The 16,649-nt window shown below is 39.1% G+C and overlaps 2 protein-coding genes across 2 annotated transcripts in view; one reads left to right on the forward strand and one right to left on the reverse strand.

Annotated features, from left to right (window-relative positions):
* The window catches only part of L2HGDH (L-2-hydroxyglutarate dehydrogenase), a 49,265-nt gene extending 44,815 nt beyond the window's left edge, over window positions 1-4,450 (reverse strand). Inside the window, exon 1 of the mRNA XM_052646929.1 lies at window positions 4,308-4,450. Within this exon, the coding sequence (XP_052502889.1) occupies window positions 4,308-4,447 (140 nt within the window). The 5' untranslated portion in view covers window positions 4,448-4,450. The remainder of the gene's footprint in view (window positions 1-4,307) is intronic.
* A 186-nt stretch (window positions 4,451-4,636) lies between these two features.
* Window positions 4,637-14,327, forward strand: DMAC2L (distal membrane arm assembly component 2 like). Its single transcript, XM_052646998.1, has 5 exons — window positions 4,637-4,682; window positions 10,458-10,569; window positions 11,457-11,665; window positions 12,232-12,403; window positions 14,188-14,327. Exons 2-5 carry the CDS (start codon window positions 10,463-10,465, stop codon window positions 14,300-14,302), a joined length of 603 nt encoding a protein of 200 aa, XP_052502958.1. The 5' UTR covers window positions 4,637-4,682; window positions 10,458-10,462; the 3' UTR covers window positions 14,303-14,327.
* The last annotated feature ends 2,322 nt before the right edge of the window (window positions 14,328-16,649 follow it).

Below are 16,649 nucleotides of genomic sequence, written 5' to 3' on the forward strand. Positions count from 1 at the left end.
ACAGGAGAAAATCTTTGGTATCTAGGGCTACTTGAAGAGTTCACATCAAAAGCATGACCCATAAAGGAAAAAATTGATAAACTGGACTTCATCAAAATTAAAAGTTTTTGCTCTGCAAAAGACTCTGTTAAGGGGATAAGATGATGAACAAATTGGGAGAAAACACTTGCAAACCATATATATGACAAAGGACTCAATTCTTGAAATAAACAAGTCATTTAGAGAATGGGCAAAAAATATGAACAAACATTTCATCGAAGAAGACAGATATAAACATGGCAAATAAGTACATGAAAATATACCTTTAGTCATTAAGGAAATGCAAACTAAGACTACAATGAGATATCACTACACCCCTATCAGAATGACTTTTTAAAAAAAAGTGATAACACCAAATGCTGATGAAGATGGAGAAGAACTGGATCAACTTACACATTACTGGTAGGAATGTAAAATAGTACAACCACTCTGGAAAAAAGAGTATGGCCCTTTCTTAAAAAACTAAACATGTGCTTACTACATGTCTTAGCAACTGCACTCTTTGGCATATATCTGGAGAAAAACATTGTTCAAAAGAATACATGCACCCCAGCGTTCACTGAAGAGCTGTTTACAATAGCAAGTCATGAAGCAACTGAAATGTCCATCAACAAATGAATGGACAAAGATGCGGTGCATATATACAATGGAATATTACTCAGTCATTAAAAAGAAATAATGCCATTTTCAGCAACATGGATGAACCTGACGATTATCAAACTAAGAGAAATAAGTCAGATAAAGACAAATATCATACATTGCTTAATTGGGCAATCTAAAAAAATGATACAAATGAACTTATTTACAAAACAGAAAGACAGACTTAGAGAATGAACTAATGGTACCCAGGGGGTAAGATGGGTGGGGGGAGGGATAGATAGATTGGGAGTTTGGGATTGACAGGTACACACTGCAATATTTAAAATTGATAACTAGCGAGGACCTACAGGGAACTCTGCTCAATATTCTGTAATAAGATAATGGAAAAAGAATTAGAAAAAGAACAGATACATGTATGTATGTAACTGCATCACTTTGCTGTATACCTGAAACTAACACAACATTGTCAATCAACTATGCTCCAATATAAGAAAAAATATGAATATGAATTCACTTGACATCAGATTTCTAAATTGTGACAATGACATCCATAAGTCAGTAGAGCCACTTCCTTGGTGGTCCAGTAGTTAACTGCCAACACAGAGGGTGAGGGTTCCACCCCAGGCCCAGGAAATAAAGTCCCACATGCTGCACGTTGTAGGCAAAAGACAGAAAGCAAACAAACAAACAAAAGAAGCCAAAAAAAAAAAACCAGAAAACAAAAACAAAAACAACAACAACAAAAAAAACAAAAAGTCAATGAAGTAGTAGTTTCAAGAAGAAAAAAAGGATTTCTAACCTAGAGTTAAACTGTATCATTTAAATATGAGGATTCAATAAAGATATTCTTAGATAAAAAAAGCTACAGGAACTTTAACATGCAAGAGACACTCCTAAAAATACTACTGTACCAAAATTTAATGAGTTATCAACTCAAGAAGTTAAATACAATAAGGAAAAATAATATATACAGATATATATAAAACAAACATATATATAACAAAATATAACAAAGAAGAAAAATCCTTTATTTGAAAAGATTTATAAAGTAGACAAATCTCTAGCAATAGTAATGAGGAAAAAAGTGAGATGACACAAATAAATAAAATAAGGAAAAACATGTAAAGACATGACAATGATCTTAAACCTAATCAAAAAACATTATGAAGATCTATGTGCTAATAAGTTTGATAACGTAGATGAAATGGGGTGAGGGACTCAAGCAAAATTACTGAGACAAGAAGAAATAGAAGTTTGGAATCAATTGCTATAAATTAGTCATCAAAAGCTTTCCACCTACATACACACACACACACACACACACACACACACACACACACACGTGTGTAAATTTTACCAAAATTTCAAGGAATGGATAACCTCTATCATCGAAGATGTTCCAGAAAAATTTAAAAAGCTGAAAACTCCCTAACTCATTTTATGAAGTACCTATGACTCAGGTTCCAAAACTGGATGTTGGTGGTGTTTAGTCGCTAAGTCATGTCTGTCTCTTTTGTGACCCCATGGACTGGATTCTCTGTCCATGGGATTTTCCAGGTGAGGATGCTGGAGTGGGTTGCCGTTTCCTTCTCCAAGGGATCTTTCCAATTCAGGGATTGAACTCGTGTCTCCTACTTGGCAGGTAGATTCTTTACCACTGAGCCACTTGGGAAAGCCCTAAAGTGATAAAGTGTTAGTTTCCAAATCATGTCCAACTCTTAGTGACACCTTGGACTGTAGCCCACCAGGCTCCTCTGTCCGTGGAATTTCCCAGGCAATAATATTGGAGAGGGTTGCCACTTCCTTCTCCAGGGGATCTTCCCAACCCAGGGACTGAACCCAGGTCTCCTGCATTACAGGCAGAGGCTTTACCATCTGAGCCACCAGGGAAATCCCCAATACTGGATAAGAAATACAAAACAGCATAAAAAAAAAAAAAAAAAGCATATTCTATACAAGTAAAATCCAGCTGAAAGAATATAAGATACTATTTATCATAGCAACAAAACAATAAGGGAATCTAAGAACCTAAGAAACAACGAACTTCACAGAGAAAAATTTTAAACTCTATTAAATAACAAAGGCATGTGTGTGTGCATGCTCAGTCGTGTCCAACTCTTTGCCATCCCACGGAGTATACTCCTCTGTCCATGGTATTATCCTGGCAAGAATACTGGAGTGGGTTGCCATTTCCTCCTCCAGGGTATCTTCTGGACCCAGGGATCAAACCTGTGTTTCCTCCCACTCCTGTACTGACAAGTGGATTCTTCTACTGAGCCACCTGGGAAGCTCCTAAATAACAAATGAGTATGCATAAATGAAAAGATATGCCAAGTTCATGGATGGAAAAACTCAAAATTATAAAGAAGCAATTCTCCTCCAAATCTATCTACCTAATATAATTTCAATTTTCAAAATAATCTTTTAAGATACTAAATGTCATATAGAATAAAGTCTGTAAGTAGTGACGCAATTTAAAAAAAACGAGTGCATGTAAAACTGATGAAAATCTGAACAAGGTCTATGGATTGTGCTAATATAATATCCTTTTCCTTGTTTTGACAGTGTTATTACAGTTAGGTAAGATGTTGGAGCAAATTGGGTGAAAAAGGGTACATGAGAGCTCTCTGGTCTGGGTTTTTGTGGGTTTTCTTTGGGAAGGGGGACTTCCTATGGATCTTTAATCATTTCAAAATTAGAAAAGTATAAACAAAACCTTCACTAACCTTATTTTTCTTCCCTTAAGAAAAGGCTCCCAAAAGAACACAATGAATCACAAATCCTATTCCACACTAATTCCCCTCCAACCCACTAATACACAGCAGCCAGAATCAACTTTTGAAACATCAACATTTAATCACGTCTTTAAAAGTCTCCCAGCGCCCTTAGAATAAAATTCCACGTGCAGTTAAAGCAAAACCTCTGCTATGATGTAACCCCTCTCCGGTGTCTTTCCACACCATCCTCTGTTCCGCCAAGCTCCACTCACACGCATGTTGCCCCCATGCTAGTTCCCGAAAAAGAGCCAAGAGCTTTCCAGCTTTGAAACCTTCGCATAAACCGCTCCCCATACAGAGAGCAGGCAAAAAACAGTAATTTCACACGTGATCTCCACATTTCAAATCAAAGGACGCTGAATTCTGCAGGGTTTGATTAGCAGCTGAGCTGCTTCTCATACGGGCAACTCTATGCAGCCGTGTGTGTGCCAGGGAACGGAATGATTTAAGACCGGTTTCAGATGTTCCAAGTAACATCAGGAAGGCCAGCGAACAAACAGCACGTTTAATTGCTTACAGTGTGTGAGGTCCTTTTAATCCTCAAAACGACCACTTGCGCGAGAGACTAGGTTCCGATTCACAACTGAGCCTTAAAGGAGCTTAAGTAACCCGCCCAGGGTTGAATGGGAAGCGGTGGAGTTGTATTCAAAGCCAGGACTGTTCTTGACCTCTACTCGACACTGCCTTTCTTATTCTTCTCCTCTCGCCCACAAGCCTACGAGTGATCCAGGCAGGTAGCTCCTGGGATCTGAGGCTGGAGCCCGGGCTTCACAGGATCCCGACCTTCTCTCTCGCCGAGGACAGCGAAGAAGAGCAGAGGCAGAGGTCCAGCACTCGGCACCTCCAAGAGAGGCAGCGCAGACCGCGGGGGGCGGGCCAGCGGGTACTCACCTGGTGCTGGCTCTGCGGCCACCCTGGCACAACAGCCGGGATTTCCCCGACGCGGGTGTGCGCGCCGAGGAGAAGCCCCCGGGGAAAATCCCGCGGGCCGGTCCGCAGACACTGCCCAGGTAACGCAACGCGGGTACCATCGCCTGGGCCCCTTTCCCTGCCTCAAGCTCTAGAAGCCAGCCCTTGAGACCTACAATGCCCGCGTCCCAGCGCCCTCTAGCCCCGCCCCCCAAGCAGATGCCAATGAAGGGAGCACCTTCGCCCCACGTGGGCGCAGCCGCCAGTGGCCAATGGACGCGCGCGGCGGAGGGCGAAGGGCAGGCCTGCGCCGCCGTAGACGCTGGGGACGCCAGCTTGCTCCTTCCTTTTGACGCTGTGAGTAGAGGAGCTAGGCCCCGAGAGGGGCGGGACTAGTGGTGGTCACCCTCTCCCCTTTCCCTTTTCCCATCTCTGGGCTAACTGAAAATCTGGCCCGCCGAGTCAGGCGTCCTCGACCTGCACAGCCCAGCGGACTTGGCGCCGCAGGACAAAGTCTGGGGATGATGATGGTGAAAATTCTCGTTAGGGCAGGCCCAGAGGCCCTCCTTTCCTCCAGCTAGGCCCCGCCCCCTCGACCCCTCCCCGCGTCCCTCGTGGCTCCGCCCTCTCAACCTCGCCTCTTCCTAGCCCCGCCCCACGACCCTAGCGGCTCCTTGCAGAGAACCTCTGTCTCCAATGGAGTCTCCTACAGAGCGGAGTGCTCGCTAAAGGGCACAGTCCAGCCCCAGCCTTCTCCAGACGGAGGCTCTGTCATGGCGACGCCTGATAGTCTGCTGTTTTCTGGCCATCCATATATGTGGCTCCTGACATGTCATTCATTATTGGTCTTGTAAATATTGAGCTCATAAATGAAACAGACGGCTCGGTCTCTGCCGTCATTTAGCGATCTGTTTCCTTTTTTTTTTTTTAATACTGGCCTGACATGTGGTTTTAAATATGCTTTGCAGGCCTGGAAACAATGATTCACCTGTGCATGTCACTTCACCCCTGTTTAGCTATAAAATGAGGGAAGTAGGCTGTGTAGTCTCTGAAAGACCTGTGTCAGTCAGATTACGTGATCCTCTAGTTCTGTGCCTAACTAACACCTGTTGTCAGTGTTTGATGGAAGGTTTTGTTTTTTGTTTTAATTTTTAGGGTCAGGACAGCTGAGCAAAACAAAAATAGAACGATGTAACTTAATTACTGTACTTGGATTTAGCAGATGGAGCAGTGGTAAAGAATATGCTTCCAGTGCCAATGCAGGAGGCGCAGGTTCAGTCCCTGGGTCCGGAAGATCCCCTGGAGTAGGAAATGGCAACCCACTCCAGGATTTTTGCCTGGAAAACTCTGTGGACAGAGGAGCCTGGCGACCTGCAGTCCATGGGGTGGCAAAGAGCCCGACACCACTGATCACTCCGTGGGCACTGACTTTATTGCTGGAAGAACTTAACTTGCCTGTCTGAATTTGGCTCCAGTTATTAGTCACATAGCTTGGGAAAGTGGAGTCACCCCTTTCCCTCAGCCCCTCCTGTGTGAACTATGAGTGATGTAGGGTCCCCCTCATAGGACTTTCGTCCTATGAGCAAGATAAGGCTCATCAGATGTTTAGCACAGTAAAGTGCTCAATAAAATGATGGTTTTTATTATGTTTATATGGTTTTTATCACTTGGATAGTTATGCATATTTTCTTTATTTGTGAAAATAATGTGGAATGTTGCCTGCTTGTTCATCACAAATGAAAAAGAAGATATTCGTTTTTTAGTTTTTAATTTTTTATTAGAAAATTTCTTAATTTGAATTTTGAGTTAATTGTAGATTTCCATGCAGTTGTAAGAAACAGTAGAGATCCTGTGTACCCTTTACACAGTCTTCTCAAATAGTAACATCTTGTAAAAGTTTGAGACAACAGCATAACCAGGAACAGCCCATGGATCTTATTCAGATAGCCTGTTTTGCATTCGTGTTTGTGTTTAGTCCTGTACAGATTTTATCACACCTGTATAGATTCTTCTTCTTATTATTATTATTATTATTTTTGGTCATGCAATGGGGCTTGTGGAATCTTAGTTCTCTGACTATGGATGGAACTCTGACCCCTGGCAGTGAGAGTGTCCCAACCACTGGACCGCCAGGGACCTCCCCATGTGTAGAATGTTGTATCCATCACAGGCAAGCTACAGCACAGATCCATCACCACCAAGATCCCTCCAGCAAGGCACCCTCTTCCCCATTCTGTTCTCACCTTCTAAAATTTTGACATGTCAAGAATGTTACATAAAATTATATAGTATGTAACTTTTTGGAATTGACTTTTTCACTTAGCATTATCCCATGAGAGCCATCCAAATCGTTGCATGTATTGATAGTTCATTCTGTCTTATTGCCGAGAAGTATTTCATGGTATGAATGTACCACAACATGCTTAACCATTCACCCTTTGGAGGATAACTGAGTTACTTCTAGTTTTTTGACTATTTCAAATAAAGCTGCTATGAAACTTAGTGTACAGCTTTTTGTGTGAGCCTGTTTTTGTTTCTCTGGGATAAATGCCCAAGAGTCCAATTGCTGGGTCATCTGATAAGCACATGTTTAGCTTTGTAAGTGCCAAACTCCTTTCCAAAGTGGCTGTACCATTTTACATTCCTACCAGCAATGTTGAGTGATCGAGTTCCTCTTCAGTGTCGCCAGCTTTTGGTACTATCACTGTTTTTTATTTTAACCATTGCACAGGATTGTAGTTGATTTATTACTAGGTTGAGTATAGAATTATACAATCTAGGGTCTGTGGTCAGGCTTTCATGAGTCAGTCCATAGTAGTAACTGTTTTACTCTTCTGTGATTTTGAGCCTGTACTTCCTAGTTTAGCAAAGTGAAAGAACTCAAAATACACATGTACTTTTTATAAAATTTTCTCTGCTTAGCTTCTTGCCTAGTCTTGACTGTACATTAATTTGTTTCCTCTCAATTATCTCAAATCAAGAGCTCACCTTACATTCATTGACCCTGTAATGTCTTTGGCTAGAGACATTTGTTTTCTGGCCACCACACCCTCCTGAAGCTAAGAACTCATGTTCACCTTCCATCTAGGTCAGAACCCATAAGAAGTTAGTTCAGTGAGTGTCAAGTGAAACTGGGGACCTTTGCTTCTAATTCCTAAGGAAGTGCTCTGTCACTCTATTTCACTAGACTCTAGATACATCAGGAATAAGAACTGGCATCAGTAATGGACAATTCCAGTGAAGTGGGGTTATAATCTGGGGGGGAAACTCCCCAACTCTGATACCACCTCACCCTTCTCTCCACACTTTCACTGCCCTCAACAACAGGTTGGCTAGTTTAGTCTTTCTGACCCCTAAATTAGCCATCATTTTGATTAGACCACCTAAGTAATTATGTTTAATATATAAAAAGAGAACCTGCACTTTTTAAAAGAAACTTGTTTTTATGCAAATTGGAGAGCTCTCCATCTCCTATTTTGAGGCACACATTAGAGCTCTGGCCTTCTCTAAGTCACAAACTTCCTATCAACTTTTGGAAACATCTGTTAAAAACTTACAGCTCCAAGCCATGTTATGATAGTAAGAAGAATTTTTAAAATAATTCGAATACCTGAGTTATTTATCACAGCAGTAGCTTAGTAATGTTTATTTTTAAACTTGAATTTGAGTGGTTTCTTTTAATTTGTGTGCCTAGTCACTCAGTTGTGTCTGACTGCGACCCCATGGACTGTGGCCTGCCAGGTTCTTCTGTCCATCGAATTTTCCAGGCAAGAGTGCTAAAGTGGGTTGCCATTTCCTTCTCCAGGGGATTTTCCCAATCTAGGAATCAAACCTGAGTCTCCTTTGCCTCCTGCATTGCAGTTAGATTCCTTATCTGCTGAGCCTTCCCGGAAGCCCTTCTTTTAATTTATTAAAGTTAAATTCACCAACTCACCACCAGAGGTCTCCTCTTTCCCTCTAGAAAGCATTCTTAGAGGTAGCTGCTGCAATTCATTTGAAATTCCCAGTATCAATTAATTAACAAAATTACAGTTGAGAATGCAAAAACCTACCAGTTATTTTTTTTTTAGGTTTACTGAAAAATAAAAACAATTTTCATGTTTAAATTATTTTGAATGTAATATCCAGTATTTCTAGAGATCATAAGCTGAAGTAAATTTGGTCTTTCTCTTAAGCTGAACTATACAGTTGACCAAAATGAATCAAGCAACTTCAGTTTTCATACTTATCGAATTTTTCTGCTTAAAGACAGTTTCTTTGTTTCTGCATGAAAATTTGTCAGCCATTGAAGACTGTTAATTCCAAATATTTATTGAACTTGCATTAGGGGATGGCGCTGTGCCTGGTGTTGGGAATAATTGAAGTGAATGTGTGGTTTTGGCTCTTCCTTTTGCTCTGCATACTTTAAAGCTTTATTGCATGAATGAATAGATGGATGGAGATGGCATTTGAATAAAGTCTTGAGGTTGGGAAAGATTCCCATAGGATTCTAGGTGGGGCAGGGAGGATTCTAGGAGGGAACAGCCTGAGATGAATCCGGAAAGACCCAATTTGTAAATATGGTTGGCAGCCAAAGAAGTTGCTGAAGTGGGCACGGGTAGTGAGAGATTTAATCAAAAGCAGTGAAGATGTGAGAATGTGGGAGGAAGTATTTATAGCGTGGAGACACATTTGTAGTAATGAAGGCAGAGTAATGGCGGAAAAGCAGGGAAGAAGGTAATGGATGACTCCAGGGTACTGTCCTCAGACCTCAGCTCTCATTGTTTACAGCCTCAACATCCTCGGGCATTTCCTCAGCTCTAATGTGGTTCCCTCTCAGGACTCTTTCTAGTCCTCTTCTTTTTCTTGAGTTCTAGAACCATTCAAGGACTGAGGAAAGAGCCCTTGACTAATAAGAGTGAAAGCTAGGTTCAGGTTTCAGCACTGCACTGCTAACAATTAGCCATGAAACACTGGGCAAGTCCCTTTAAACACAGGCATTTATTAATACCCCACCTTCTTCCAGGATTTTAGGGTGTCAGTGAGTTACTTAATATCGGGGCTTCAGTCTCCTCATCTTTGAATGGCCCTCATTCTTGCTGCTGCTGTCTGAGTTATCTTCCTGAAGCACAGTTCTGACCATGCCAGCACTCTGTGCTGAAAGCTCAGTGACTCCTAGCTACCTGCAGAAGCCACACAGGAGACCCTTCCCATTGGGACTGTATACTGTCGGTCTCCTCATGACCCCCATGTTCTAAGCCAGCTGAACTACAACAAGCCTTAAACGTTCCCACCACAGCTAGCCACCTGACCTACCTTTGCTTGGCATCTTTGTTGAAATCCTTGTCTTTACTCTTTAGAGGTATTTTTCAGGCTCCGTCATTTATTTTAACTACCTGGTGACCTGTTTTAGCTCACTCTACCCTGCATTAAGTTGTCAGCTCCTCAAAGACAATGTGTCATTTGTCTGTGTTCTCCCCCCTCCTGACACTTTAAGTCAGGTTGAGACCCAGTTTCGAAATCACTTTCTCGACTCAGGGTTATGGATTTTTACAGCTGGGAATCATCCGAGCCAACCATCTCATTTTATAAATGAGAAAACCAAGGGTCAGAGAGGTTAAGTTGCTTGTCTAGTCTTTCCCAGCTGCCCTGGCATAGTTCTCGGTTTGCACTGTTCTGGGGACGCAACTTACAATCTTTTCATAGAAAGATCTATTTCCATGATTCCTCTCCTTTTCTGGATGTAAATGGCTTAACCTTGATACATTGCTTCTTGGATGATTTTAGTTTGTCATTTTGATACTGGAAATGTGGATTGGGACTGGAACTGGTTTCGGTAAATCTGTAAATGCACTACTTGAATGGACACCAGGTGGCGCCACTGTGGGCGGACTCCAATTGAAGATCGAACAAGTGTAACTTAATGTCAAGGCTGGGAGGAACCATAGAGACCATCCAATTCTGCCTCTCCTTTGCAGCAAAAGAAACCAAAAAAACAAACAGCAGTAACTTGCTCAATAACTACTGAGGGGTAAATGAGCCAGCTTTATCATCACAAGAGCATTGAGTCTGAAGTTGTGAAGTAAATTACTGTATGTATGGGTTCTGATTGCCAACTGATGATCTAATATGAATGCTATTTTATGTGTCTAGGGCAAATGATGCTGTTTGGAAAAATTTCCCAGCAGCTCTGTGGCTTAAAGAAACTCCCATGGTCACGTGACTCCCGATACTTCTGGGGCTGGTTGAATGCAGTGTTTAATAAGTAAGTTACCCTTACTAAAGTGAAGAAACATGGGGATTGTTTCAGCTCGATGAGTTCCTAGTGGCTAATTTGGTTTTCGTATATTTCAGATGTTATTTGTGTTGTGTATGCAGTATGATCCTAATTTTCTTTAAAAAAAAAATTAAATAAAGACCAAAAAAAGATAGGTTATAGAATATTAACTGTGACTGGGTTGCAGGACTTCAGTGATTCTTTTTATTCATTCTTTCAGTGCCTTTCAAGCTTTTTTAAATGATCTTTTATTATTTTTATAATCAGAAGAGCTCAGTAATGTTAGAATATTTTATTCTGTGACTGAAGCAATGTAGTTAACCTTTTGAATACTATCAAGTGAATTCAAGTTTTAAAAATGTTATTTGGTGGCATGCTTATTTTGAAACTGGCAAAACTAACCTCCTCATTGCTTAATACAGCATTAATACCACTAACTAGAGAAAAAGGCATGTGTAAAAATTAATAAAGATCACTTACGGACATTAATTTGAACAAATGTTCAAAATTATTCCCTTTTTAAATCTTTTATCATTAATGAAAATTATAACCAAGTGTTGTCATTCGTTCAATACGTAGTTACTGAATATCTCCTGGAGTCAAGCTACTGTGCTGCATACGAGTCAATAAAGACCCATGTCTGCCTGATAAACTCAGATTTTTTTAAAAAAATGCTTTGACAGTGTTCACTTGAAAACAGAAGCAAAAATGGTAGCAAGTAGAGCTACCATTGAATGTTTTCTTTTCATGGATTTATCTCCCTCCTCATCACATGAAGTGAAAAGTAGTTGCTATTCTGTATTTATGTTGGTGAACATGGCTAAGAAGCTAGTGACGATAGTAAAAGCTTCCTGCTTTTCTTCTCATCCCGCCAGAGTGGATCATGACCGTATCAGGGACGTGGGTCCTGACAGGGCAGCGTCAGAGTGGCTGCTGCGCTGTGGGGCCATGGTGCGCTACCACGGCCAGGAGAGGTGGCAGAAGGACTACAACCATCTCCCGACAGGCCCTCTGGACAAATACAAGATTCAGGCAATTGACGCCACCGATTCCTGTATCATGAGCATCGGGTTTGATCACATGGGTAAGTCCTCTACCGTTTGTTATGGGAAATGCAGGTGGTTTGCAATGACCTTTGGTTGCAGTTGACTCACTCTTATAGTCATACGGGTGTCCTTCTCGCCCTTTTCAGTCCAATCCAGCTTGTATCTTCTTGTGTATGATATTTATTCTTGTTACATAGAGGTTACAAGTACCCTGCTCTCCTTTCTCTCCACACTAAGCTGTGGTTTATCGACTTAATATTTAAGGTCTTGTTTGTTAAACTATCTTTGTCAAACTTCTGTCATTGAGTAACCCTGACTAATATAGAAATAATTATATCCACACAGCCTCTGCTTGTGTGGGCATTTCATTCCTCAGTGCATGGGCATCTGACTGTAGAATGGCCCTGTCTGTCAGCACAATCCATGTAGTGAATACTTTATGTGGTTAATAGGGTGACTAATTGTTCCAGTTTTCCTGGGATTAAGAGGTTTCCTAGGACTTAGGACTTTCAGTCCTGACACCAGAACAGTCCTGGGCAAACTAGGACAGTTGATCATCTTAATGGTAAAGCAGGTTCTTAAACCGTATTTTTTTCCCTTCCAGAAGGCCTACAGTATGTTGAAAAAATAAGACTATGCAAGTGTCACTATATTGAGGATGGTTGTTTGGAGAGGCTTAGCCAACTTGAAAATTTACAAAAAAGCATGTTGGAAATGGAAATAATTTCATGTGGGAATGTCACAGACAAAGGTATCATTGCTTTGCATCATTTCAGGTAGGTGGTCAGTGTCAAAATGGAAACTTGATCATGTTAAGGTGAAGAATCAGAATTTAAAACAGTTGAGAGATGGTATCTTTTTTTAATTCTGAAAAACAGAATTTTAAAAAATGGTTTAACTTTCAGCCACAATACTTTAAAACAATTGAAGTTATCAACTTTAATATCTTATAGTTGTACTGCATTTTTTAGGAAGCATCTTTTTTTAAAAATCAATTACATAAAGCACCTAGCATGATGCCTATTACAGTTGTTGGTGCTCTCAGTAAACATCAGCAATTATACTTCCTCCTCATCTTTTAAAGTATTTTCCCCCCATGTTCTGCCAATAACCTCACCATCACAGGAAGTTTGAGAAATCTTAAACATTAGAACCAAAAGTACCAGATTGTTTGTCTCTTACATTAGATCAGGCTTTGTGGCTTCATCTCATAATAGAAACTTGAGTTGTTTTAAGAACTTCCCCAGTTTCTTTTCCTTTCTAGGTTAAGATTAATATTTTTAAAATTCAATCTCATTTAAAATAAAAGCAGAAACATAGCACAGTTCACCCATTTTTCCTGCTTCTCACCCCGGCTTGGCAATAACCACCAATCTGTTTTGTGTATCTGTGAGCTTGCTTGTTTATTTTTAGCTTCCACATATAGGAGATCATACAGTATTTGTCTTTCTCTGTCTGACTGACTTCACTTAGCATAATACCCTCGAGGTCCATCCGGTTTGTCGCCAATGTTGAATTTTATTTTTTTATGGCTCAGTACTACATATATGCATATACTGTAATTTCTCTACCCACTGATCCATCAGTGGACTTTTAGGTTGTTTCTGTAGAGTGACTATTGTGAGTAATGCTGCACTGAACACAGGTGTGCAGATGTCTTGTTGAGTTAGTGTTTTTGTTTTCTTCAGATAAATACTGAAACAAAGAATTATTGAATCATTTGGTAGTTCTTTTTTAATTTTTTGAGGAATCTTTATGCTGTTTTTCATATGACCGCCCCAATTTACAGTCCCATCAACCATGCACAAAGATTCCCTTTCCTCTACGTCCTCGCCAACACTTATTTCTAGTCTTTTTGATAATAGCCATTCTAACAAATGTAGGGTGCTATCTCATTGTGGTTCTGGTTTGTATTTCCCTGATAATGATGTAGAGTATCTCTTCCTGTACCTGTTCTCCATCTGTATGCCCTCTTTGGAAAAATGTCTATTCAGATATTTGCCCATTTAAAAAATTGCATTGTTCAGGTTTTTTGCTATTGAGTTGTATGAGCTTATACATTTTGGATATTAGCCCCTTATTAGATATATGACTTGCAGGTATTTTCTCCTGTTCAGTAGGTTGCCTTTTCATTTTGTTAATGGTTTTCTTGGCTGTGCAGAAGCCTTTCAACTTGATGTAGTTCCACTTGTTTATATTTGCTTTGTTTTTATTTTTAGTGTCAGATTCAAAAAATCATAACTACAACTGATGTCATATTTTATATTTAACATACAAAGGAGTTCTATGCCATAACATACATATTTGGAAAAACTCAGCAGAATTATTGACATAACCAGAACAACTAAACTTTCCAAAGTCTAGATTAGTTCCTAGCATGAATCTCATTTAAAGTAGTACTCTAAGATTACTGTTCTAAAAGTCATTTTGAATGTGTAGGATGATATGAACACACACTGTGTGTAATTTCTTAAAAAGCCAATAAAACAAGTTTATTTTTAATGCTATAAGAGTAAAGGTCAAATTATATTAACTTTTAAAATTTTCTTTTTTTTTACAGGAACCTCAAGTATTTGTTTCTAAGTGATCTTCCTGGAGTAAAAGAAAACGAAAAAATTGTTCAAGCCTTTAAGACATCACTGCCTTCTCTGGAGCTAAAATTAGACTTGAAGTAAAATAATATTTGAATAAGTATCTTAATTCAGTGTAGAGTATCATTTTAAATTGATCCTTAACAGCAACAAAATTATATAGTTATCAGCAGAACTATAAGGATGTTATATCATGACATTTTAGCAGCGTCCATCATGTAGAAAATAAACATTCAGATGTGATTCACTAAAGTTACTAAGTTGGAAGTAAGAATTTATGTACACTAAATCATATTAAGTGCAAGTCAGATACCCTTTTAATTTTAATATATTCTTTATTTTATAATGGTATCTATATAAATATCTCTTGATATAGATACTTAAGTTCTTTAAAATGATTTAAATGTACAGTACAGGTATTTATTTTTTAACAGTAATTTGCTTCATTTTAAAGTTATTGAAGCATGTTACTATAAATGTACAATTATGAAAAACTGAAAGCTAAATTTCAGGTTCATTGATGGAGTCAATTATGCAAAGTCATCAGAGGTTGCTGGAGCATTCCCATTGCTTCCCAGGATTTGCATGCATTTCTCATGATCCTGCATATCTGTGCTCTTTGTAACATACATCCTTTCTCTGAATAAACAGTTTCTGGCTAATTTGTCTAGTTTATAGGCTTAATCTGGTGTTTTATTAAAACTAGACATAAATACTTGGCTGGATTTAAATTACTTTGCTTATTCCAATAAACCAGAGGAAACAATAATGAAGACCAGCACAGCTTTACCTATTTTTGCTTAAATTTAAAAACTGCTTAAAGAGGAAAAATTTAACATGTCAATTAGAAACTAATTTGTATTCCCTCATATATGTTGGATAGTATTTCCCATGAATATGAGCACAAAATTCACTTTATGTCTAGAACACAGTAATAATGAATATCATAAATAGATAAAATCAGATCTTTATTTTTACCTCTTTGAAATGGCCCTGATTCTATTATTGTTAGTTATATGCCAACTTGTTTGAGGATGTCTGTATGTTTGGTTTGAACATTATTCTGTTGGACTATCTCCTTGACTGGAGATAGTTTTAAAATAAACACTTTCTGTGATGCACTCTTATAGTAGAAAAATGAATTTTAGTTGTGTTTAGAAACTGGATTATGTAAATAGCACATGCCATAAATGATATACTATTTACTAATTGCCACTGTCATTTTAAAAATCAGGAAATGTTGTCTCATGTGAAACAGTGGTGATTCCGTGATGAAGAAAGGATCACGGATATGGTTAAGTATAAGCATACATTTTATAGAAGTCAGAAAAAAATGACCACTTCTGTCTCAGGTTTATTTGATTACTATGTGATGAAGCAACTGACTGCCCACAAGTTAGTCTGGAGATACTTTTCTATTCTGAATGGGATTCTTTAAAAATACTGGGTAAATTAGGCAGTTACAGTCATCTGCCTCGTCAAGTGCATTGTTAGGGGTAAGGGAAAAAGAAAATACAAAATTTACACTATTGCAGAAGTTGGATGTTCTTCTTTGTCATTTGAATCAAAGTCTATGTAACAAGAATTAGATTATATTGTGACTGGTTATTTAGCCCACTGTCAACTTTATGCAAGAAGCTACATAAATCAGGAAGCCTCAGGCTATCATTAAACTGGCTGGGGTAGTCAAAATTATTGAACAGATGCCAGAATTTGGTAGATCACTGTGTAGTACGTAAAAACAGTCAAATGCTGTCATGAAGAAAATTAATATAGCAGTAAATTGAAGTGCAAAAGAAATGTTTTGAAGATACAGTAAACAGTAAAATACATCTTCAAAACCCATGGCAAGAACTGCTAGGAAACAGCAGCACATCAATGAAAAATGGGGCTGAGCAATAAGAAACAGACATCAGCTTCATATTGCCCTTATGTCCAGGGGACAAAGACAAAAAAGCTTTTTGAATAGAAGCAATAGGCCAAATCAAAGCTAATTATATGTCATCATTTTAACCACTGTACAATGCTAGCAATTGTCAATAATATCACTTTGGCCTATTATTGTCAGTGTTTAACTGTTAGGTTGGTATATATACACACATATATGCGTGTGCAGTATACATATATATACAACACACATATATACATAGAGTGTAAAAAGATACTTCAGGGAAACATCAACTTAAAACATACTGTCTCTTATGACCCAAGTGAAAGTTTATAAGCAGTTTCTTCCAAAACCCAGATCACTGTATGTAGTCCTGCCTGTTGCTCTGTCTCCAAGTCTGAGGCAGAACTGGAGAGAATGGAGTACTAATTACTTTCAGGCTGGCAGGCTCAGTTCCTGCAAAGCCTGTAGATCTTGTTCTACCCCTTGGTCAACTGCCAAGCTTCATGCCATTGTTTGCAAGGGTAACTGGGTGAACAAATA

Source organism: Budorcas taxicolor, chromosome 10, assembly GCF_023091745.1.
Source record: "Budorcas taxicolor isolate Tak-1 chromosome 10, Takin1.1, whole genome shotgun sequence".
In the NCBI taxonomy this organism is placed as follows: Eukaryota; Metazoa; Chordata; class Mammalia; order Artiodactyla; family Bovidae; genus Budorcas; species Budorcas taxicolor.

Coding starts and splice junctions, on each gene's coding strand:
- DMAC2L (XM_052646998.1), top strand. CDS start 10,463: ATGATGCTGTTTGGAAAAATTTCCCAGCAGCTCTGTGGCTTAAAGAAA. Junction 10,570..11,456: donor TTGAATGCAGTGTTTAATAA/GTAAGTTACCCT, acceptor TCATCCCGCCAG/AGTGGATCATGACCGTATCA. Junction 12,404..14,187: donor ATTGCTTTGCATCATTTCAG/GTAGGTGGTCAG, acceptor TTTTTTTTACAG/GAACCTCAAGTATTTGTTTC.